At 49.9% G+C, this 24,187-nt stretch overlaps 1 protein-coding gene across 2 annotated transcripts in view; it reads right to left on the bottom strand.

The window, feature by feature from the left end:
* CNGA3 (cyclic nucleotide gated channel subunit alpha 3) overlaps positions 1-24,187 on the bottom strand; it is a 35,268-nt gene that overhangs the window by 2,436 nt on the left and 8,645 nt on the right. The window contains exons 1-8 of one of the 2 annotated variants that reach the window (XM_045550177.1): positions 23,153-23,211; positions 19,981-20,117; positions 14,869-14,982; positions 12,447-12,626; positions 9,344-9,397; positions 5,898-5,910; positions 3,765-3,868; positions 2,099-2,205 (exon numbers count right to left, since the gene is read on the bottom strand). In XM_045550177.1, coding sequence (XP_045406133.1) covers positions 2,099-2,205; positions 3,765-3,868; positions 5,898-5,910; positions 9,344-9,397; positions 12,447-12,626; positions 14,869-14,982; positions 19,981-20,117; positions 23,153-23,164 — 721 coding nt within the window. In that variant the 5' untranslated portion in view covers positions 23,165-23,211. Of the gene's footprint in view, positions 1-2,098; positions 2,206-3,764; positions 3,873-5,897; positions 5,911-9,343; positions 9,398-10,898; positions 10,908-12,446; positions 12,627-14,868; positions 14,983-19,980; positions 20,118-23,152; positions 23,212-24,187 lie in introns of those variants that run through there. The other variant, XM_045550178.1, reaches the window with a different exon arrangement.

The raw sequence follows: 24,187 nt of genomic DNA, 5'->3' as shown, positions 1-24,187 counted from the left end.
GCTTATTGCCTGGGATTTGCTTTAAAACATTACAGCCAAGGAAAGGGGATAGTAGAGGGACGAATGAAACCAGATGGGCAAAATGTTGTTAGCTGTTGAAGCTGGATAAGGGCACACGAGACTCATAATACTGTTCTCTCTGTTTTTCTATATGTTTCAAAATGTTAATAATAGAAATTTTAAAAACGCAAAGCATGGCCTACCAAATTCATTTCACCAGTCACCAATGGGCACGACTTGCCTTTTCACAACACTGCACAGGAACGCGGTTCTCCTTGGTCGCACATTACTATCACCCGGGAGGCTTTTAGAACATACAAAGTCTAGGATCCACCCCAAAGACTCAGACTGGTCTGGAAGAGGACTGGACACTGGGAGTGGTGGGGGTCATGTCTGCCGAAATCAGTCAAGTAGGCTGTGGCCTGCATGCTTTTTATTTATTTTGTTTACATTTTCAGACAGGCACAACAGTGGAGAGAATAATATAATGAATGTTTTTTCAATTTTGGTGAGCATCAGAATTTCCTGAGGGCTCTGTGAAACAGAGTGCCTGCCAGGCCGCCCTCAGAGCTGGTCTCGGAACTTCTCACAAGTTCCAGCAGAGGCTGCTGCTGCTGGTCCAGGCCACACTTTGAGGCTAGACTGAGGGCAGGACTGTTCCCCTCTGTTATTGAAAATCCATTTGCTGTCACATACAAGGGACACCTGGTCTCCAGGCCCATTCCTCACAGCATTCTTTTGTTACAGGTGAGTTTATTGAGTGCCTAGATCCTTAGTAGCCCTCCTTGTGCCTGGGGCCTCCTTGTTGCTTCTTTAAGATGTCTTCTCTCAATTCTGATGAGTTTTTCCTGTGGGGTATCTACCTATGATTACTGGCCACTTGGTTTCTGTGTCTCCCCCCCCACCCCGCTTCCTGCTGAATCTTGGGTTGACAAGCATAGTACCCAGGCACAAGAAAGGGTGGGGTAGACATCTGAGTGAGGGCATCTTGGCCCACTGAATTTTGGCTGAGACAAGGGACAGTCGGCCGAATGGGCCACTCAGGGAGCTCTGGTGTCTACACAGGCTAACGTGACCGTGGCAGAGGGGCAGACTGCCAGGGCTGGCTGGGTCACCCATGCAAGCCTCAAGCTGTGCATTCAAGGTCGTCTAAGTTATGATGCTGGGCACCAGTGTGGAAGCAGTTGGGTGCCAGTCTGGCATGGCCGGGTAGTGACCGTGGATTTTGGGCAAGTCACTCGGCCTCTCTGGCCCAGGTTTATAAATCAGCAAGATGGAGATAAAATCATGCCTGTGCTTTCTGTCTTAAGCAGCTGTTCTAATGAGAAAGCAAGATGTACTTGAAATGCTTTGCACACGGGGCCATGCCAAGGCTGGTTGCTGTGAGCTGGTGGTGTTTACATTGACAACTATGCACAGTTTTAAGTTCAAAAATCTTTGAAGAGACAAGCGAGGCCTCCACCAGCTTAGATGATGTCTGTGGGCAAATTAGGAAAAGGTGCCCCAAGGGCACACAACTTGGAGCCTTGTGGGTGTCATACCCCACCCCCAACCACAGGCCATTTAAAGGAAGTCATACCTGCCTAGGCCTGGTTTTAGATTTCAGTTCCCCACATATTAAAACTCTCCTGAAAGCCTCAGAGTAACATGTCCTGGATCCCCTGAACGTCTGAGAAGAGAAACTCCAAGACTGACCAAGCTCTCCCGCCCACTCCCTCAGATGTTGGGTAGTCAGAGCTGGAGGGGTCTTTGAAATGGCAGTTTGGCCTTCTTATTTCACAGGTGGTACAAACAGGGCCCAGAGAGACAGCTTGCTTTGCTGGAGGTCACACAGCTCATGGGAGGAACAGAGCCCGGAGTCCAGGTGTGCTGACCTGTGCTCAGGGTCCTACCCAAGGGTTCGGTGTAGAGGGCTTGGGGCAGCATCACCCACCCTCAAGGCTGGAAGTCCCCAGACCTGCTGGCCTCTCATGGCCTAAGGTAGGTAATGTCCAACCTACCTTGGATCTCCCTGGACACTCCCGTGGTCCCCATGGTTCCCCCTTCTGAGGGTCTGTGGCATGGACCAGAGAAGTCCCCAGGCCTGGGGCACACTCACCTGTCCGGGCTCGTACCAGCACATCCAAGCCATAGATGACATCTGCGGAGTAGTCCAGGACCAGCCACAGCATCAGGTACTTGGACTGAAGCTCATCGAAACAGGCCCTACACAAGCCAAGCGTGAGACGGACAGTTGAGTGCTGCGTGTCTGGAGCATGGGCCACCGTGTGTGGGCACCGGCTCTGTGCCGCAAACACGGGATCATTTCCTCTGGGTGCGGCCCTACCTCCGGTGTGACCACACAGGCACAATCACCCCAGCGTCCGACCAGGAGGCCCAGGCTCTGGGAAGCTTTTCTGTTCCATGGTCACAGGGAAGAAAAGCTGGGGTTGACCCCAGAGAGCAGCCCTGTTCCTCTCAGCAGTGAGCGGAACCCCAGGAGGTGCAGTTTCCCAGGCCTCACGGGAGAAGTCAGGTAAGGGGCTAAGGACTTGCCCTTTCTAGGGTCAAATGGCAACAAAAATAGGAGAACTTCTGAGAGATTAACAATTGAACAGGCCAGTAACTATGTTCGACCTTCTGGATCTTTATGCTCACACAGACAGGCCCCCCTGCTAGCCTCAGGAGAGCAGCAGCTTGCCCTGCAGCCCGCCCTGCACCTCACCCTGCAGCCCACCCTGCAGCCTGCTCAGCAACCCGAGTCCCCTGCCTGGCTCCCCCTGCCTCCCCAGGGCCAGGATCCCCTCAGGGAGCAGCAGCTTGCCTGGGCACCCCATCCTGACTGCTTGCTAAGACAGGCCCCAAGTTCTCACCCTGTCCACCTGGCCTGCAAACCCTCAGATGAGCAGGAGATGCCTCTGCTCATGCTCAGACGGCATCAGGTCTCCTCTGCGTCCCTGTCGTGCAGAGTGATCAGAAACGCCCCATAACTCACCGCATAGTGGAGCAGTGGCTCTGTCTGGCAGGCTTGCTCAGGAACACCCCGAAGCCCACATGTCTACTCTCAGAAGGGTAGGACTCGCCCTTGTATCATTTTGCGTGCTGGCTCGGGAGAGCCCAAAGCGCTGCTGACTCTCAGAATGGCGGTGACCTGCCTCTGCACATCTGTCCTGCAGGCCTGCTTAGGAAAGGCCCTGAGAGAGTAGCAGCTCAGCCCCCCCACCCCCCGGCCCCGGCTCCGCAGCTTACAGCCTGCAGACTTGCTCAGAAATGCCCAAAGCCCCTGCCTGCCCGCAGAGCAGCGGCAGCTCGCCTGCATCGTTGCCCGGCAGCAAGCTCTGGGACGCCCCGAGGCCTCGTTTGCCCTCAGAAGACCTTGCTCCCTGCGGTATCTCCACCCTGTAGGCCTGCTGGGGAAAGCCCAAGCCCCCGGCTTCCCCTCAGAGGAGCAGCATCTCGCCCCTGCATCCACCAACAGCAGCCTCCTAGGAGAGGCCCTCAACACCCCTCCTGCTTACTGGAAGAGGAGCAGCCTGCCTCTGCGGCCTCCTCCTGTAACTGGCTCAAGGAGGCCCCCAAATGCCAGAACCCTTGCTGTCCATGTCAAGCTCAGTTCCCCACCAGAGCACCCTGATGATCCTCTTTGAGAACCTCTTATTTTTATGGATGGAGAAACTGAGGCATAAGAGCTAAAGGTGGCCATGAGGGGACCAGAACTCAGGTCTCCTGAGTGAGAATCAGAACTCTGTGTCCTGGGCCCGGTGCCCTTGTTCCCTCCCCGCTACCTGCACACGAGCAGACACCAATTGTAGAATACAGGCAGGGCGATGACAGTCAGCCAGTGGTAGTACATGTTGCTGGAGGGGTCCACCACGACCGGGTCCTTCTTCTTCCTGGAGATGCGACACACACAAGCACTGCAGCTTTGGAGGGGTTGAGAGACCTGGGTTAGTTTAGAGATCCCAGGGCACTTCAGTCTGAAGCTCAGGAAGTGCCTCTCAGCCTCAGGAGGTCACACGGGGTGTCCCTGTGTGGGAGGACAGGCTGGGAGGTGGGGCTGACTCTGGAGGTCCTTCCTTCCCAGCTCAACTCCCCAGAAAGCCAGAGTGGATACAGGATCATGGTGATGACATCCCCACGTGCCATGGCAACATCCATGCCCTTCAGGATGCTGGGGGTGAAAATGCAGCATGGCAATGTCCCTGAGGTCCGCTGAGGTCTGGGGCAGCTCTGTGAACATGCCGATTCCCAGGGCACACCCACACCCCTTTCAGGGCTGGGGCCTGGAAATGTGCATTTAAACATCGCCCAGGCAGTTCTGAGGCAGCTCCTCTCTGGACTGAATTAGGGAGCTCTGGAGTATTCCCTTAGGAACCCTCTCCACACCCTCACTGCATTTGTGCGATGTCTCAAAGGCTCATTTCCAACACTTGGATTCTGCCTCTCCATTAGAAACCATGTTCCTAGGAATAATCCAGGTTACGTGGGCCAACACTGAATGAAAGACATTGCTTAGAGTGCTTAGCTTTTATTTTCAGGATTTTCTGCGGATTCGAGTTTACAGGCAGTATCAAAGACTCTTCCTTTTCTAGGGGTCCATGTGTCCCCCCACCACCATTCCATATGTCCTACATGCTGGCCCAGGCCAGCAGAGCTGCTCCTGTGTCCCAGAGGAGACCCCGGTGCCCTCCTGCATTGGCCTGGACTCAGCAAGTGCAAGATCAACGACTCATTGTCAGGGCTTTAGAATGTCTCCAACAATTCTCATCGCCTTTGAGGTTGGATGCAGGTTTGTGAATATAGTATCTCCTAGTGCCCCAGAGAGAAGCCCTTGGCTTATCCTGACTGTGTGGCCCACTTGCGTGGGCAAACAAAATGCTTGCGGGGGGCACATGAGCAGGTTCACAGGGACAGCCCCCAGCTGCTCGCCTAAGACTGCAGACAAACAACCCTCTTTAATGGGAAGCCCCCTTGGGTTCCCAGAGCTGGGAGGGGCCTTGGCCTGCAGAACAGGACCTCACAGGGTCTCAGGAAGCCTGGTCTCCAGCCTGGGACCAGCTCCTTCCCACCCTAGGATGATGCTAACTGACAGCATTGCTCCAAGACACCCAGTCCTGGACCCCATAGGGATGGGGCTGGCCTGCTGTGACCACTGGATTCGCTCTTTGGAGGCAGCATCTCTCAGTGTTTCAGACGGTCCTTTCTCTCATCTTCCTGTTTCTCTTGCTCCTCCTTTATTTGCTTGTCATTGGCTGATGCAGGGTGACATTCAGCAGACTTCATATACCAAGGACATTACCACAGTAGAAAGGGAAGGTGGCAGTGGCATGCGAGAGGACACAGCATAGGAAGTGGATATTTCCAAGGCACTGCGATGAAATGAGGTTATTGATTTCATTACCATTATTATTATTATTGCTCCCGAAGTGTGAGGTAAACTACCCCATCGAAGTATATGTTGCATATTAGTGGTCCAGTTAAAGTTCTATAATTTCTGACCTGTTTTCATGAATTCCTGGGAGGTCATAAACAACCTGAGACTGGAGATATTTTGAGGTCATGGGAAATAAACCTAAATCCACACACTGAGGGTAGAAAAGTCGCTCAGAGTTTTGGAAGTCACATGCCAAGCCCCTGATTCTGAAGCAAGGGGTGTGGTCTGTCTGCTGCTCTCAAAACCTGTCTCCGGACCAAATGAAAACCCCGGCCTTCGTGAGAAAGCCAGACGGCAGAAGGGAAGCAAAATCCAAACAGGCAGGTTTGTGACACATGTTGTGGCAAATCTCAGCCCTGTCCGAAGCTTGCAGACGCAGCCGGGTCGGATGTGTATTCAGCCTGTGTTGGGCTGTGAGGCAGTTCTGCCTGTGTGTGCAGGACGGGCCTGCTGGTGCAGGTGTCTCCTCGACACATGACTCTACTCTACTTTTTCTTCTTTATTGCATGTTTTGTAAGGGTTAGGTACTCTCATAAAGTTATCTAATGAATAGTTGTAATAGGTTTGCAAGGCAGGCATTAATGCCCCATGGAACAGTTGAGGAAACTAAAGCGAAAGGTTAAGGCCTTGCCTGCTGAAGGGGCGCCCTTGGAACCACCTTTGGGCCCCTCTGATTTTGCTCTTCCACAGTCTGGAGGAAGGCAGGGGTGAGAAATGAATGTCTGCTAATTAAACGCTCACTGAAAAAGACCAGTCCACTTTTACCTAGCACTTCCTAAGGAAATAATCGAGGATATGTACAAGTGTGCTTATAGAAGGATAATCACTACCATTGTTCATAATAGTCCAAAAGCGTAGGCAGTCTAATCATGTAACAGTAGGAGATTCATTACCAACAATGAAATTCTACAAAGTCAATTAAAACCAAGTTGTGAGCCAGGCATCATGGAGTGTGCTTGTAGTCCCAGCTACTCACGAGGCTGAGGTGGGAGGATCGCTTGAGCCCAGGAGTTTGAGGCCAGCCTGGGAAACATAGTGAGACCCAATCTCAAAACAAAAATAAAAATTAAAAATGATGTTGTCAAAGAATAGTTGGTGACATGGGAAAATTGTTTTTAATATTTTGCTAAGTTAAAAAGCAGACTGCAGGAGTTCATAGTAACAGCTGTATTAGTTTTCTATTGCTTCCAGAACAAATCATTACAAACTTAGTGGCTCAAAACAACACAAGCTTATCATCTTGCAGATCTGTAGGTCAGAAGTCTCACCAGACTAAAATCAAGGTGTCTGCGGGGCTACGATCCTTTCTAGAGGTTCTAGGGGAGTGTCTGCTTCCTGCTCATTTGGACTGTTGGCAGAATTCAGTTCCTTGGAGCTGTAGGACCCAAGTCGCTGTTTTCTTGCTGGCCATAAATGAAAGGCGATTCCCAGCTTTTAGAGGCTGCTGCTTCCTGAGCTCATGCCCCTCTTCCTCCATCTGCAAAGCCAGCAACTGTGGATCGAGTCCCTCTCCCAATGCGACTCTCTCCTCTTCTTCCATCTCATCTCTCTGACCCACTCTCCCACCTCCCTCTTCTGCTTTTAAGGACTCATGGGATTATATTGTTTCTCCCCCTGATAATCTAGGATCATCTCCCCATCTCAAGGACCTTACATTCAGTCACATCTGCAAAGTCCCCCTTGCCATACACGACAACCTATTTACAGGTTCTAGGGCTTAGTATGGTAGACATCTTTATGGGGAGCTATTCTGCCAACCACACTAGTTAATATTGATCGAGCACCTACTATGTACTAGGCAGTGCTCAAAGCACTTTATATATATTAACACATTTAGTTTTCACATCCCCTTGAAAATAAGACACTATTATAGTCCTTGTTTTATAAGCCAGGAAACTGACACAAGTCAGATAACTTGCCCAAGGTCACAAAGCTCTTGGGGGACTAAATTGGGGTACAAATGCTCTTAACAAGTACATATATTAAATATAATTGTATCTGTCTAGGTACACAATATGTATGCCTAGAAAAAAGTTGGAGGCACATTTGCCAACACATTAAGAGGGGTTATCACTGGCAGTGGAATTCTGTTAACATAAAGTGTACTTTTTGTATGTGTAGGCACCCAGGTGCTCTTCTTGTCTTCCAAGTTTTCAGCAATGAGTATTTCAATAAAGTGGAATAGAATAAAAGGTTATTAAAATTATGAAATGAGAAGAGCAAGGACGGTTACCTATCTGCTGTCTTCTTGACTCTATCGAGATGTGAACCCTGGAGTCTTGTTTTCTGCTACTGGAGAATTAATGTCAATCAACCAGAAGAGGGCGCTGCCCACAAGCTTATTGGGCGTGCTCAGCCCTGCGTGTTTATACCAAGCTCAGCTTGCCTTGCCCAGGATTTGTGGCCCTGGATTATAGACCGTGGCCTGTCCTCTGGCTACCAGGCCGTGAGGGCCTAGTAAGCACCATCCAGTCGTGTCCCTGAGTCCACCCAGAACTGCCCTAAAAGAACTTGCACAGAGTTGCAAAATGATGCTGATTTTGGCTGGGAACAGTTTGATGGGGAAGGAAAAAATTGTTCAGAACCCATAGGGCTAAGTGAAAATGCCAGATATATGGTGAAAGAGTGGAGGAAAGTCATCAATAAAGAGTTATTTTTCTGTGCCCAGATGTCCTCATTTTGGGACAGTTCCCAATTTTGTACCTCGGTCCTTGGCTTCAGTGTGGATCCATGAAGAGAGAGCCATGTACATGAAAAGACTTAAGAGGCTGGTGCAGCCAACACTGTCCAACCCCGTCCTTGCCAACACCCCAGCCACTGGACAACCCAGCCTAGAGATCCACAAGATTTCTGTCCACAGTTCCCAGTGCCCTGGGCCTTTCCCTGCCCGAGAGACTCAATACTAGGCTTTCAAAGGTGTTTAATCTCAGGTCTGACTTTAAATCAAGCACATATCACAATAGCTATTCTTTTGTAGATGACATCATTTCATTTTTCTTGATTGCTGGTTGGCATTTGGGTCTCTGGATTTGATGTCCAACTTTATGCAAACAAAATACATGATTCCTTCATGGAGAGAAACAGAAAAAATTCTACCCAAAGAACAAAGAGAGAAATAACAAGAAAAACCCTTGCCACATTTCTCTGTCAATCAGAAGTCAAGAAATTGGCATTTCTCACTGATATTGATGCTTTTTCCCTAACCTCCAACTAAGACCTCCAATCATAGTATTCCATAAAGTGGTGAGAATGGAGAATTGTGTGCACATGACACGTGTGTGTTAATGCACATGTGCAATCTCACACACATGCCACACACTCCTGGGCTCTTGGGTGGCACTTGCGAAAATCACACATCAAACTAATCTTGCAGCTCAGCATCTGGTGATAGAAAGTAATTACAACAGATCATCCTTTCAAGAGGCTGCTCGCTACAAATATTTAAATTTCCTCTTTCCACTGCCCTGCTTATGCCCTCAAAATTGGCCTGAATCATCCTTAAGAATTGGCATTTCACTGGCACATGGAAGCTCTAGGTTGTAGAATGAAAAAAATCTGTTCCATCATTAAGGAACATGTCCCTGGCTCTGTAAAGGAACTTAGTTTTATACCCTCAAATATGTAGCGATGTACAATGTTAAAATTTAAAGCGTTTATCTGATCCAACCTCTATTTATAGATGAGAAAAATGAGAGCCAAAGAGATAAAATGACTTCCCCAAAGAAGTCACACAGACCTCGTCCCTTCTCCCCCATCTGGCCACAGGCATGGATTTCCAACGGAGGGAGCAGGATTCTAGAACGGCCTACTGGTGTTTTGGGAGAGGGGAGCAGGAGCACTTAAGGAGGGAGGCAAAGCTGGGGCTTCTACGGGGAGGAGGGTGGCCCCCGGCACGGGGAGGCGAGGCTCTGCTGGGAGCCGGGTACTTACTCCTCCTCCGAGTTGTTGCTGGCGTTGGCATTGTGTTTGGCCAGGGGCCAGGCGCTGCAGGGAGGCAGAGAGAACAGCATGGCGATCTGAGCTCAGCTTCCACAAGGTGGGACCATCTCTCCCCAGGTGATTATTTGGGTACCCCTAGCCCCTTCTCCCGGGCCCTTCTGCTCACAGCTTGAAGAACACAGGGTTTTGTTTTTGTCAAGGCCAAAAATTTTTTTGTGACTAGTTAGCTCTGGCAAAAGCCTTGGGGGAAGAGAGGATGAACATGAGGCTTCTGAGTAAATGAGGATTAACCATTTGAATCCCATCCAGCTGCCCGGCCTCACATTCCGTTCGATTTCATTCCGTTCTGCCCTGTGCAGGGCAGGGTGCCAAGCACTACACAGGGCACAGAAATGGACCTGACATGGCCTCTGCCCTCGGGGTGTGTCCCTGCCTCTCAGGTGAAGGAGGTCTCACGCTTTCTGCACCAGAATAGACACATCCCGCGCAGCAGCTTGCTACCGTCATCTGGAAAGGCTCTCCAAGGGTGCCCTCCCTCGAAAGTTCAACCATGGTGACCTCTTCTAGTCAGCAGGGCCAAAAATTGACGGGGGGAAGAGTCATCTCAGCTTTTAGTCTATCTGACCTGCCCTCCGGCAAAATCTTATAACCTCAGGGCCCACCACCCATGATCTATGTGAGAATCTGGTGGAAGGTAGGGTTGGTTTTGCACAAACTGGATATTTATTTAAAGTTGAATCTTGTGTATTTCATGGTGCCCTGTAGGAAAAGGTATATCTCCAAGTGCTCAACTGTCAGTACAAGTTTGACGTGGCTGGTTTCATTAAGAAAGCCAGCTGGCCTCATAGAGCTGGAGGGTGGCTTGCCTGTCCATGGTCACTGAAGACCACGGGGACTGGAGCCCGTGGCTAGTGACACCCTGGCCTGGCTCTCAGGGTGTCTCTTCTATGATGCTGCACATGCAGCTAAATGCCATTTTGGCTACTTCTGCTTGTCTGCCAGCCTTCCTCTCCCTGTCTAAGACGTGGCTGTCGCTGCTTGTTTCTGGATTGGCTCTGCTCTTCTGAAAACCCCCAAGGAGCTGAAACCCCTGTGAGATTGTGATGGAGGGAAAGTTGAGCTCCAGGGCCTGCAGCGGCCCATGTTCACCACACCTCTGTGCCTGTAATCCTGCAAGGCCAAGCTCTCACGGTAACTAAGACCTGTCTCTCCATACACTTTGCTTTGCAGTTGGGACTTTGCCTCCAAAAGTTTAAAACCCTCCCCACCAGGAAGCCTTGCTGATTGAGCAGCTACCATCCTGCACCATCGCACTCGTCTGCCCACCCCGAACCTTCTGGCAAGTGATTGGGCGTCTGCGGCGGCGTCGGGCCTGCCCTGATGCAGTCCTAGCTCAACTCTCTGCTCCTCTAGTCACATTGGGAAATGGACAAAGAGTCTAACATTCATCTCCAAGGATGTAGAAAGATAATTTGATCAACTTAGCTAAGGAAGTCTTTGTTTTTCCATTAGAAATTGAATCAGTCTGTCTGGCTTGCTAAGAAACCTCTTTTTCCTCCCTCCCGCCCTCCTCCTCCTCCCCTCTTCCTCCTTCTCCATCCTCTCTTCTTCCTTACCTGTCTGCCGTCCCTCCTGTCTTTCTGTCTCAGCAGCAAGCAGCATGCAAGCCTTGTGCTCACGGCACCCCGTCTGGGTCTGGGGTGCCGGCTCTGGGATCCGGGGCTGCCCTGCCTTGTCCTGGCTAGCACCCGGTCTCCTCCCCACAGCCCGGGGAGCCCGAGAGTTTGCAGTCCAAGTTCATGTGAAAACTTTGGCCTGGGGGATGCCTCCTCAGTGGCCCTCGCATCTCAGCCAGAGAGTCTCTCTCACACCTTTCCCCGGGAGAAAAGATTGAACCTGCATCTCCTAAAGCAGTCGATAGCAAGAAATGTCCTTAAATTCTCCTATTTTATCTTAAAAATGCCTGAACATTTTGCAATACCTGACATCATCTATGATATAAAAATACCCCCCCCATATGGAAGTAAAATGGAAGCTCCAGGAAGCTCTATCATGTCTCCCCTGTGGCTCCATCACTGTCACCCCCGAGGGCCCCCAAGTGCCCAACTGAGAAGCCCCAGCCTGAGCCCATCCTCTCCGCAGTGACATCGCAACAGATGGCATTTTCCCTAGAAAATTATCTAGGACTGTCTTGCAGCAATCATGCTTATTTCCACTTTCCCATCTTGTAAATCTCAGCATTATCTAGAGGATTCAGCCAAAAGAGAGCTTTTCAACCCTGCCCCCATCCTCCCTAGAAAACAGGTTCTGGGTCCTAAAGAGACCCTCTGCTGCCCAGCGACAATGGATTCTACCCCTGGTGGTCCAAGGGTCTCTCTGCAGACCTCCTGCTGGGGACACTTGTTAAGAGCAAGCCAGGAAGGGAGGGAGGCAGCAGCCCTGTGTGTCTGGGGCTGAGGGCACCAGTCCCACGGTGCAGGCTTGTCTCCCAGTCGGGGTCGGGGCGTGCAAAGAGATGTGCAGAGGCCCTGGTTCTGCAGCTCCTCCCACCAAAAAGCAAACACTCTCCCCATCCCCCCACTCCACCCCTAGCTGGTGTCCCCCCTCCCCTCACCCAGTGATTCTTTACCCAGTGGGACATGGATGGTGCCCCTTGAAAATTCTGACCAACCTGTGGACCTTTTTTGTGGGTACCATTAGGTACCCCCCAAGGCTCATGGTATAAAAGGTCCTGTTTTCAAGCAAGATGGGTCATAGTGTACAGGGTCAAAGGACAAAGGTCCTTTGGTGGAGAGAGATTGCTGACCAGCATCCCCAGATGAGTTTCTGAGATCACTGTTTCTAGGAGGCCCTAAGGGGAACTCCGTGTAGGACAAGGGCAGTGGACAAATGAGGCTGGGCGCTCTGACTCAAGGCTTTCCTCTCCTGCAGGACCTCTTGGCTGCTGGTGGAGGCTTTTGGAGCATGTGATGTTCCCCAAGGAATGGCTCAGGCTTGGGGCCACCTGTGGGGCATCCAAGCAGGACCCCACAAAGCGGGTGCTTTCCGCCCCACCATGGCTGCCACCGGCCCACCCTCCTTTTCCATCCCTTACCTTCTCCCTCTGTCTGGTGGCTCCTGGCTGCCCATGCTTGCCTGGGCATTGCTTTCTTGGCTGGACACCTCCTTGAGCTCGGCTCCACGGAAACGCTCCAGAAAAGAGTCAGGTCTCTGGTCCTCATGGTGTGAGTGCCTGGCGGCCCATGTGCGCAGTGAGACGATGAGGCGCGACACCCTGGAAGGACACGGATAGGCACTGAGCAGTAGAGGAAGAAGGAAAGCTTCCTCTCCCTCTCTCTCACCCTGAGGCGCTGGGCAGAAGCAGAGAAGACCAGCAGGGTGTGGGTGCTGGGGGCTGCGGTTCAAGCCTGCGTCTCTACCCTGTGGGGGCCTCTCGCAGCTTTCTCCTCTACCCCTGCAGTCTGGGGCAGAGCTTCGCCTAAAGAGAGACACTCTCTTTATTATGGCTTTGTCCTTGTGAACTTGGACTCTGCCTAAGGCATGATCCTTCAAATGGGGAATTGGTGAGCTCTTCCATCATCGTCCTTTTGCCCAGCAGAGAGCGATTTGTTATGCCCGCTAAGCACAGGGTAGTAAAATAATACAATGTCCAAATGATGATAAATGTAGATCGAGGTTTAAAGGAACAGGCATTCGGATGCAACCTACAGTCTTTTCCCACCCTTATCTTATTAATTTTTTCTTATACAAGCTCCAGTTTTCTCCCCAGGCTTGCGGAGAATTTCCTTTGCCACCTGTCCCGGCCCCTCTCCTGGAGCCAGCCCCACTGGGAGCTTGTGGCAGGCTCAGGGACCTGAGACTGCAGTCCCAGTGCCTGGGGCTCATCCTCGCTGCAGCCTGCCTGTGAGGGGCCTTCCCTCGGCCTTGCCTGCCACTGCCAGTGTCTCTGCCACAGGGGACAGGGACAGACACTCAACTCTGCTTCTTGGCTTCTCGTGTCCCTGATTTGGCATCTACAGTGCCCGCCACTGACAAGGCTTCCCCTGTTAGAGTCAGCACTAGGCAACCTGGAACTAAGCCATGAATTGTCACACACGTTGACCCTAAGCACACACTTGTGACCTTAGCCTAAGGCGATAGCTTGAAGCAAGTAAATACCCCACGTAGACAGAAGCTTGTAGCTGCTGCTGCAGACATATCTTGAGGGGTCTGCCCAGTCCAACCTCTCTACTCTGGACACACACCCTTCCTTTGCTGAGGGGTAGAGCCAAGGTCATGTCCCCCCTCCGGCCTCAGCAACAGGAGCAGGGATGGACAAGTGACCCACAGCGAGTCACTCAAGCCTCTGAACTGAGAGCCACTCCAAGATGGGGTTGGGTGTTTCAACTCAACATCATGTGGCGAAGGCCATTTTCAGCCTTGTGCCTGCTAATGTGCAAACAGAGAAGCAAAGTGGAGGAGACACACAGAAAAAAGCACAAAGACCACGAAACTCCATGTAGAAATAAGAGGGAGAAGGTGGCTGCCTCCCCAGCTCCCCGCCCGTGAGCTCCGTTGGCTCTGTTTCCACGAGATTGGCTGTACGGTTGGCTCGCACCTGCCCCTCCTGCAGGCCTCCCAGAGTGAGCTGATTTGAAGGTGTTCCCTTCCTTGAAACCAAAGAGCCTTAAGATAGCATTTTATTAGTAAAACAAAAACAGTGAACATCACTTAAACGCCCAGCTACAATGGGTTAGTTAAATAAATAATGATAGAGTAGTATTCTCTGCAATGAAAAGGATGAAGAATAAATAGAAAAGTGAATTTTTTGCAATAATCTTAAGTAAAAAGCACAGAAGACACAACTACATAAAACCGTGGTGTTGGTAAAAAACTGTGGCGGAAGGAAATAATGAGCCCGATGTCTGCTGAGCACCTGCCATGGGTGCACTTGGCCCTGAGGCAGCCCTCAAGCCACCTGGGGGCAGGCGCTGGGAGGTGCCTTTTCTAGGCTGGGGAAGGTGAAATGACTTCCTCAAGGTGGTGCAGCTGTTGGAGCCGGGGTACCGACGTCATGAGAGGGAGACAGAGCTTGGAGTCTTGCTAATCTTTCAAATGCTTTTGCAAGGACGCCTGCTACTGACATGCACCCGTGGGAACCTGCCAGCACTGTTCCAGCTGGTGCCACCATTGCCCGCGGCAGAGCACCGTGTCCACCCAGTGGTCTCCCACAGCTGGCTGCTCTCACCACTTCTCTTGTCTCTTTTCTGAATTCTTCCAGAATTGAGCAAGCATCTCAGGGCCAGTTCTTATTAAAGCAATTTCAGATGAAGGCAGTTTTTCTCAGACTTTTCTGAACTCAGAACACCTGACCCAAGAGTAAATTACTCACTGATAGATTTCAGGCTGCTCTGATCCTGCTCCTTTTCCAAATCTTCAACTCCACCTCCACCCTGCGCCTCTTTCCAAGATGTATCTACCTTCTTTCTTCCCTGGGCTCCCCCAACCCAAGGTGAGGGCTGAGCCCGGTTGGTTACCTGGCGGGCCCCTGGCCGGTGAAGGGGCTTTGGCCGGCCGCGGCCAGTCCTCCGGTGTCCATGGTGATCCCCGGCTGCAGTACTGACGATGCCTCTTCCAGCGGCGAGTGGGCCCTAGGAATTGAAATATGCAGCGTGCTGAATTGATTTCAAGCTCACGCGCCTCCTGGATACAGTCAGATGTGAGGTGCCAGATGCCCTGCTCCATGAGGAAAGCTACTGTCACCGACCCCGTCTCAGGGGCTCCCCACTTGGGTTCACATCCAGCAGATTCTGGCCTTTGGGATGAGTGTGGCCTTTCCCTTAGAGCAAGGCTGACCAAGGAGGGTAGCTCATGACCAGCTGCTGTCCATGTGCTAGAGGAAGCAGGGAGGGGGCAGCAAATGTCGGCATGACCCTCATCAGAGCACTGGGTGGCGGGAGGCCCCCCGTGCCTGTCATCTCAAGCCGTAGCAGCTGTTTCCACAAAGTAATTCCAGAATAAGGATTTTGGTTCCAACCCACCTCTGCCTACTGGAACCCCACCTTCTAAGGTCAGAGTGAATGTCAGCTCCTTAGAGGCCGTGCTGGGCCTCCCTCCCCACTGTGTGTGCTGCAGTCACACTACCTGGGCAGATATTTGTGTGCTTGTCTGGCAGCCTTCCTGGGAACCCACTGGTTAATATTCTAGAATATTGTACAGAACAGGCCTAGACCTCCACATACAGTTCAAATAATTTGTATAGTACTTTCAGATAAAAATGCACTTCCACTTGGCCCTTTGCCAAACCCTAGACGCTCACCTCCACAATGCAGAGGTAAGGGGTGGTGACCTTCCGTGTGCCATTCAGAGTGCAAAGTGTGGGCACAGATAGGACAGGTGCCCACAGCTCAAAACAAACACCAGTCACATCAGCAGAGCCTGGTGTTTACTGAATTGCCTGCAATAAAACTGGGAATGTGTTTGGGAAGATTTTTCTTTTTTAAAAAATTCCTAGGGCTGATGTTTGATCAGCTTGATTAAAAGTCATTCAGGCATTGACCTCTAGGGATTTGCACTTCATCCTCCGAGTGCTGAGGAGCCCAGGCAAGACAAATTAATTCTATCACGTGGCCTATCCCAACCTAATCAGCCTTCTTAACAAGCCGGTGACACGGCTGAAGCAGGAGGCAGGATGAATGTCAGGGAAAGCTTCAGTCTCCCCGGTGAGTTATTAGAAGGGAGGGTTGTTGAATCCCAGCTGCTGAGCTGCTGCCTCCTCCTTTTTGAAGTGCCCCTGCCATCTCCAGCAGCCGGGGACCATCTTTGCACGGCCTCAGCTGCCTGTAGGTTCTCCCCGCCCTCAGCTTCCCCACATCAGGGCTACCTTTTCTGCTGGAACCACATGGAGTTAAGTAGCTTCATCCCCCTTCAATCATGGGGACCTGCACTGTGCCTGGCTTCCCAGGCCAGAACTCCCAGTTCAACAGCCATTCCTCCTTGGGTTCAAGTCTTTTTCCCATCACGATCATTCACCTGTGAGCAGATATCTGGGTTCTTGCTCGACTGGGAAGGGAGACTGAGACCACCCTACTGCTAGTGGAGCCCAAGCTCAGAAGACTGTTGGTTTGTGTGTTTTTGGTGGTCACCAGCTACCGTCAGCAAAAACCCAAAGTCTTGTAACACAAGCTGCAGATGAGCCAGATGACTCTAGCTTTTGCATGTGCAATTGATTTTTTTTGGAATTAACTGTTGGGCCTTCCCATTTATTTGAGTCACTTGATGTTTTAGGACCGTATGTATGCAGAGGAATCATACTCACCTCTCCTCACAAAACCATCTTATTCACAAATGCATACACAGACCACATTGGCATGGTTTTAGTGACTGTTTACTGGATTTCAAGCACATACATTTTATCACTTCATGCACATAACAATCCCATGAGAGAGGAAATGGAAGTTCAGAGAGATTAAGTAACTTCGCTGACGTCACACAGCCAAGTGGCAAAGCTGAGATTCCAATGTTATTCCATCTCATTTCAAAACCAGCTCTCACTCACTCTATGAAGGCCCTTTGTATTTTCATATATGGCACAGATAAAAGCTAATAGGACATGGCTGAGGACTGAGCCCTGTGGCATGCCACTAAAGACTGCTCTGATCCATGTGGCCGCACTGTGTGGGCATGGCTCTTTACTTCCAAACCACCGGGTTGAATTCTCCCCCTATACACACAAGAGACTCACTCACATCTCATTCGTATACACATAAGAGACCCTGTCAGAGGCCCTGCTGTAGTTCAGAAGCTACGATTCCCTCGCCCTGCTAATATTCTCCATACTACAACATGGGATGCATGTTCCAAGGTGCCCAGGTCAGTAACGGGAGGAGGTGGCAGGGGTAAAAGGAGTTAATCTCTCATGTGCTTGGATCTGAGCAGCTGGCATGCAGGTGCTGGTGGTGGAAGCTGACAGCTGGGCTGGGGCTCTGTCACAGCATGTGAACCTGGAAGATATGGAGGCAATCCCAAGGATGGAAGTGTTCTGTCCCCACCAGCAGCTCTGCACAGAGCTCTGGGCACCAAGCAGTCGGCCCAGCATTTTGGCCTAGTCTGGTCTCTGTTAATTGCATGAGGGCACACCCTGAGACCAGATTTATTTGCATTCAGAGAAAAGGAATCAATAGCCATGACATCTGAGCTGGTGGGTGGGTGGGGATTTCAAAGCCGGCCTGCACTGGCAGCAGCAAGAGCTCCTGCATGTGGACTGGGTCTATGATGCTCGCTTGAGAGGGAGCCGGCGGGCCCAGGTTCGTATCCCTACCTCAGCACCTGTTGGCTGGGTGTTCTGTGGGCTGGTCACTTCCCTCTCTGAGCTTATGTTTTCTGATCTTTGTAAAGGAAATAAAGAAAAAATTAGCCATGTCATGTGGATTTAAGTACTGCTCAAACACCCGTGCCCAGAAAGGCACACTTGGCTGTGAAGAATAGGGAGAGCCTTAAGCAACCGACATAAGTACCGGGGGCTCAAGGGGACTTTTCTTCCCGACGCATCTCACCACTTGTTTCTTGATGCCTGAAATTCTGCCAAATCAATGTCTTTCTTTTAGCCCCAGAGTCTTTACCCTTGTTAAATGCCTGGGAGTGTTTAAATAGTAAAACCAATTAGTTACTTCTCTAAAAAACTGATTTTACCAAGCAGATGGGAAGACAGGAGACAAGCCGAACATCTGAAGTGACATTATGAGCCCCCAAGGGGACATAAACATTGGGAAAAGGGAGAGATTCTGGCCACCAATGCAAGAATGGGGAGCCAGGACCTCCCAAGGATGTGGAGAGGCCGAGAGGCTGGGGGCCAGGCTCGGGGGCCTGGGGCAACGGCTCAGTAGGGCCTCAGTCTCTGTAAAATGAGCCGACTGGGTCAGGCTAACCCGGAAACTTCCCTCCAATTCGACGTGGGAGTGATGCCTTCGAAGGAAGAGCCCCTCTGAAGTTGGTAATTAGCAAGAACAAGAACAAGAACTAGTGCGATGGAGAGACTGTTTTGAAAGACGAGATAATTTTCAACTTGTGATGCTCAACTTCTAAGTTTATTTGTAGAGAGATTTAATGTTCGTACAGTGAGGCTTTCCTGTCATTGGGTGGGGGCAGAGGTTCTTACGAGAACCAGTGTCTTCCTCTGTGGGTTTGGGAACATGAGAGTCAACAGAGGTGACTTTTTAGCACTGGAGAAGGTGACACCTTATTTTTCTTTTCCTCTTCAAGCCCTGAGGAACCTGAATGATCAGAATCCACTTTCAGTGGCCACGTGTGACCCGGGGACAGAAGCCAATGCATTTTTAAGTCTTTGGTCCTGGAGTAGCAGGCCGAAAACGGCTTTCTTTGGTGATAATTGCTTTGGGATCCTCTCCAGGAGTAGCACGAAGGCCTCTGTTCTGCAGGACACAAACCCCTATGCCCAAAAGCTCACTCAAAATAGCTGCACCAGGAGATGGATCTGGGATTTGAGGTGTCCTTGGTCCCAGCTGCAAGTCCCTGCAGCAGAGCATCTTCTGTCTCTATTGCATTATCCTCAAAAATATGCCAGACAGCTCTTAAATAATTGAGCCAACTAAACAGATCTAAGTGGAAAAGAAAAACTCAAGACATTTTTATTTTTGGAATTTCAGGGTGTAAAAATGTTTTCATTCAAATGAAGTGTTTTCATCCTTCCTTCTGACTTTCCACTGTGAAAATAATTCCAATAATTTAAAAGAGAGAAACACAAAACTGGGCCTCCAATTTTGTGAAAAACTCGAGGGCAACGATGTCTCAGGGGACAGAGACACGGTGGCTCCTTCCTCCCGGGGGCACTCAGCAGAGGGCCACACCAACACGCAGGTTCCCAAGGCAGGCTTCCGGACACCATTGAAGATACAGTGTGATTCATATTTATGTACACAGTTATTATTTATCTGCAAAGCTTTCTAAAAGGACAGAATTTCAAGGCAAAGATGTGTGGCTTGTCCAAACTCTATTGCCCCCCCACCCCCGATAGTAATTTGAAACTTTAAAATTTTTATGTGCATGTGCTGGAGTCTTTTGTTTAAATCAATCTTATGTGGAGACTTCATTTGTGAATAGATCTTAAGGCCCCAGGTTTCCATGTGGCGGCCTGTGTCAGGATGTCGTCATTGGGGCTGATGGCTTGGCTGGCAAGGCATGACCCACTCCCTACACAGGCCCTGAGCACAGCCTGCCTCCTCACCATCCCCTGGGAGTGAGGGCAGCGCCTGTGATTTATACTACACACTTGGTGCCCGGGACGGTGGCATAGCCAGAGTCCAACACATTTTTGATGTATACATGGGAGTGTGGCAGTTTGGGGAAGTTTATACAGTAGAATTTAGTCTGCTGCATTCGAATCTTCATTCTCTTGCCTTGTAGCAATTATGTAACTTTTTGAGCCTCCTTTTCCACATCTCCAAAATAAGAATAAAAACTACTTTGCCAGGGTTGTGAGGATTAAATGAATTGAAAAAGGAAGTCGGCAGCTCTGTGAATGCCCTCCGCCCTTCCACGTGTGGCTGGCCAGCGTTGAGGCCTTCTTCCCCACAGTCTGGACCAGCTATGGAAATGACCCATGCCAGGTGCAGAATGAAAAGCCGTCTTACCTGCTGAGGCCATTTTCAGCGCGATCTAGATCTCTGTCCGAGGTCTTCACTGCAGGGCGGGTCAGGAAGGGGTGGGAGTATTGGGTGTTGATCTTGGCCATCTTCTTGGTTGTCACATTTAGCCTCCAAGATGATTGCTAAAACGTGAACACAAAGCAGATATGTCATCAGGACAGGGAAGTAACCACAAACCCAGCTCATCACGGACAAGGGCCACTCCACGTGGCCTCCCAGCAAGTCCTGGCAGGCGCACTGTCCTCCGTCCCTTGTGGTTCCTGCTGTACTGTGTTCTAGTTGGACATCTCTGGGCTCTTCTTCCCAGCCAGAGGCACAAACAGGGTCTTTCACTCCTTTGTATACGCCACCACACGGACCAGCTGCTCAGGGTTAAGTGCTGACCGAGCAAATGAATGCACCAACGGCCAGGTGGGTATCTGATGTAAGGAATCTAAAACCCTTATCATTTTCTGGGATGACGCAATGTCCCTCTTGATCCTGGTTTTCTCATTTCCTTGCTTTTATCTTATACTAATTTGGCATACGTTTTTGTAGCTCCCCCAAATCCTTCTTTAAAACAAAGTGTAAAAATATAACCAATAATACTTGACATTCAGAAAACCTTTACAATGGGATGCTAAACCCAGTGCACACTCATCTCATTTAATCCTCGCAATAACCTATTTATGATTTTTACCCCCATTCAGAGGTGAGTAAATTGGTTCTCAGAGATGTTAAGTAGCTTGTCCAATTAGACACACAGATAACACCTGTCAGTGTGGCAGGACCCTTGTACCAGAAATCAGGCCACGAACACTTTCCCTTTAGCAAACACTGGAAAGTGCCCCCGTGATTGAAGAGAAAGGAAACTTTATGTGCAGGCAGGGCTGGTGTAATTGGCCAGTTCCATGATTTCTGGGTAACTCTTCCAGCTGGAAGATGAACTGAGGACAGGTTCTCTAAAATAGACTAGCATAGGCTCCCCAAGCAGCCACATGTCTTAAGTGTGTCAGATATCAGTAGAGATCACTCCAGAGAAAGATGACAATTTCTAGAAATAGCCTAGTGGCTCACTTTGGGAGTAAATTAATTCCATACACAAAGGAAGGTCAGGGCAAGGAGCCCGAGGCACGGCACCAAAGCAGCCCCTGTGCGTGTGGGCCTGCCCGGCACGGCCGACTCACCACGTGCTACTCCAGGCACCACCCGCTCTGCTGGGGCCTGACTCATCTCTGATGTTAGGTAGTTTGTCTATGAGTTTAAATTTCCAATTTTCTCAACAGATCAAAAAATTTTTTAAACATTTTATTCATTTATGTAGTAATGAGTAAGTTTCTGGCTGATTACAGGACATACAAAGAGAAATAAGACAAAGCCTATTCCCAGGGATCTGACGGTCTAGCAGGGCGGGTGACACCACGGGGCCCGGCAGGTTGTGCCAAGGAGCGTGGGCCTTTCCCTGCAGCCCAGGAGGGAAGGGGCCAAAGGTGTGAAGGCCACTCTGGCTGCCCCCGGGAGGACGCATTCAGGGAACATGAGTGGGTGTGAAGTGAGCAGCTAAAAGGCTGCCGCAGTATCAGAGAGAGGGAACAGCTGCCTGAACTAGCTTTGCGGCAGTGAATCAGATCAATTCAAAAGCTACCAGGTGGGTGGAATCACCAGGACATGGCAATGGGTGTAAGGGGTGGTGAGGAGGAGGTGCTGGCTTGGTGCGGGGCAGTGCTGCCCGCCCTCTGACGCAGGGAACTGGGGGAGGCGCAGGTTTGAGGAAGAAAATGATTCCAATTTGAGATGCCTGTGAGACCTTAGGGCCAACATATGAAATAACAATCTTCCATTAAAAGCAATAAACCCGATTTGAAATTGTTTATTGAGCACTTTACTAACTATGCGTCAGGCTATATGCTAGGAGCGGGGGATTTATCAGAGAAATATGCAGCTCTGTCTTCAAGGCGCTTACAGTCCAGTCTGGTGCAGAGCAAGTCTTATAGAAGAAGTTCTGGGACTCTGTGGGAAAGCTATCAAATTATTCTCCTTTGTACATTTCCAGGCAAATTGCACCAAATAAGGTAATTTACCTTTAGCCTGTGCCCCTTCCCTCAGTCCCTGAAGCTGCATCCACTGCCCTGGGCACAAAGCCTGGCCCTGGTCCCATTGCATGGAGGCAGCACTTCTGTCCCTTGCCAGATCTGTCTCCTGGAGAGGGCCACCCGGTGCCAGGCACAGGGTAGATGCTGTGCGACACTCTCTTACTTAATCCTCACAATGGCGTCCCTCTCTCCAAGGCTCTGTTTTTTGGGGGTGGGGCAGGGTGGGTGCAAACAACTTAACCACAGCATGTTTAACTTCTAGATATTTAGGCATACGCTAAGTGGGATATTTGTACTCTCAGCCCAGGCCCCTCAAGGTTTAGGAATGACCTAATTTCCCTTTCAATTCTGTGTTCTTTATCCAGGAGAACGGTATTGGGGTTGGGCAGGAGAAAATGTGTATCATTAAAGGGAAATGTAAGTTCAAGATAACTCATAAGATCTTTTTTCCCCAATTATCTCATAAATGACTGTCTTTTAGAAAAATACATTAAAAATCAGGATCCAAATAATGTCGACATATTTTGCTTAGTTGATATATCTCACTGGTATCTTTAAAGTTTTCTATCCATTTTCCTTTTTTCTCTTTGTGCAGAGATTTAATTGTTTGCCTTACAGAGTTTCCTACAGTATGGATTCGTGCAGATTCCAACTCTAAAAACATTTCCTACGTTCTAGAAGTTAGAACCTTCGTCAAATTTGGGTTCAATTTTTGTGTTTTGACAAGACTATTTCATAGGGGGTGCTGTGCTCTGCCATCAGAAGGCTCATAATATCTGACTGTGTTTCTTGGGATGATCATTAACTGGATCCATCGATTGGCCAGAGGTTGCAAGTTGGTGGTAATTTTATCATTCTTTCCTCAAGTAGCTGAGGTATTTTTAAAAGAGAAAATTTTACTCCTTCATTGTTTGGTTGGTCAATGGTACAGTTCGTATGGGAAAGGCAGAATAAACACTTAATTCTTTCCCTTTATTTACTGGTTTTTTAAACATGACATCTTAAGAGCTCAACCCCCCACCCCCACCCCGCCCCGCTACGTGTTTTCCCATCTCCTGTTCCTGATAGGCGCTAGGAGAACTCACAAGTGAGATCATGAAATCACAGCCAGTTATCCTGAAGCTCTGCTGACAACGAGAACTGCCATCAGCCAGGCCCCTGAGTGTGGGCACTTCCAAGTCCGTTGCTCATTAATCTTCAGGAACCCCAAGAGGGAACAGTGATGTGACTTTGCAGATGAGGATTGGCGGCTGGGGGCTGTCTGACTCTCAAGTCCACTTTGGGTTTGTTTTGTTTTGTTTATCACAGCCACTGCAGGGAATTAGAAATGCACAAATATAATTTTAATTTTCAAAAACAGCAAGAAGATGCATTCTGCCGGCAATGAAGGTGACCTTGAAGTGGATCTCAGGCGTGAGTCTAGGAGTGGTCTGTGAGCACCTACCAAATGAATGTGTGTTTTCTAGGACTTGACTGGGGAACTAAGAACACACTGTTTCCAATTTCCATTTTTTTTTTTTACATGACTAAATCTGACATGTCCCCCACACTCCATTGCTGACTTGGCCCATAATGTCCCAGGTACTGTACCTGGCTCTGAGGATTATGAAAATGAAGACAAGTCTCTGCTGTTGAGAGCACAAAATTGCATGGGGGAAACAGGCGTGTAATACATAGGGCTAGGGGAGTGCAAGAGGTATTGGAGCAAAGGCAGAGGCATGACGGGGTGCAATGTGGATAGGGGAGGGAACCCCTGATTCTGTTTCAGGGACCATGGAAGAGCCTTCCCAGCTGAGAAGCAATCACAATATTTACTTAACAACCTTTGACATTTACCATGTATTAACCATTGTGCTGTGTACCTTCAAGGATTGTTACTTTTTTTTTTCTGAGACAGAATCTTGCTCTGGGCTACAGTGCAGTGGCATCAGCCTAGCTCACAGCAACCTCAAACTCCTGGGCTCAAAAGATCCTTCTGCCTCAGCCTTCCGAGTAGCTGGGACTAGGCGTGCCACCACGCCTGGTTAATTTTTTCTATTTTAGTAGAGATGGGGTCTCACTCTTGCTCAGGGCTCAGGCTGGTCTTGAATTCCAGAGCTAAAGTGATACTCTAGCCTTGG

This window comes from Lemur catta, chromosome 4 (genome assembly GCF_020740605.2).
Source record: "Lemur catta isolate mLemCat1 chromosome 4, mLemCat1.pri, whole genome shotgun sequence".
In the NCBI taxonomy this organism is placed as follows: domain Eukaryota; kingdom Metazoa; phylum Chordata; class Mammalia; order Primates; family Lemuridae; genus Lemur; species Lemur catta.
This window is presented reverse-complemented; position numbering and strand designations above follow the sequence as displayed.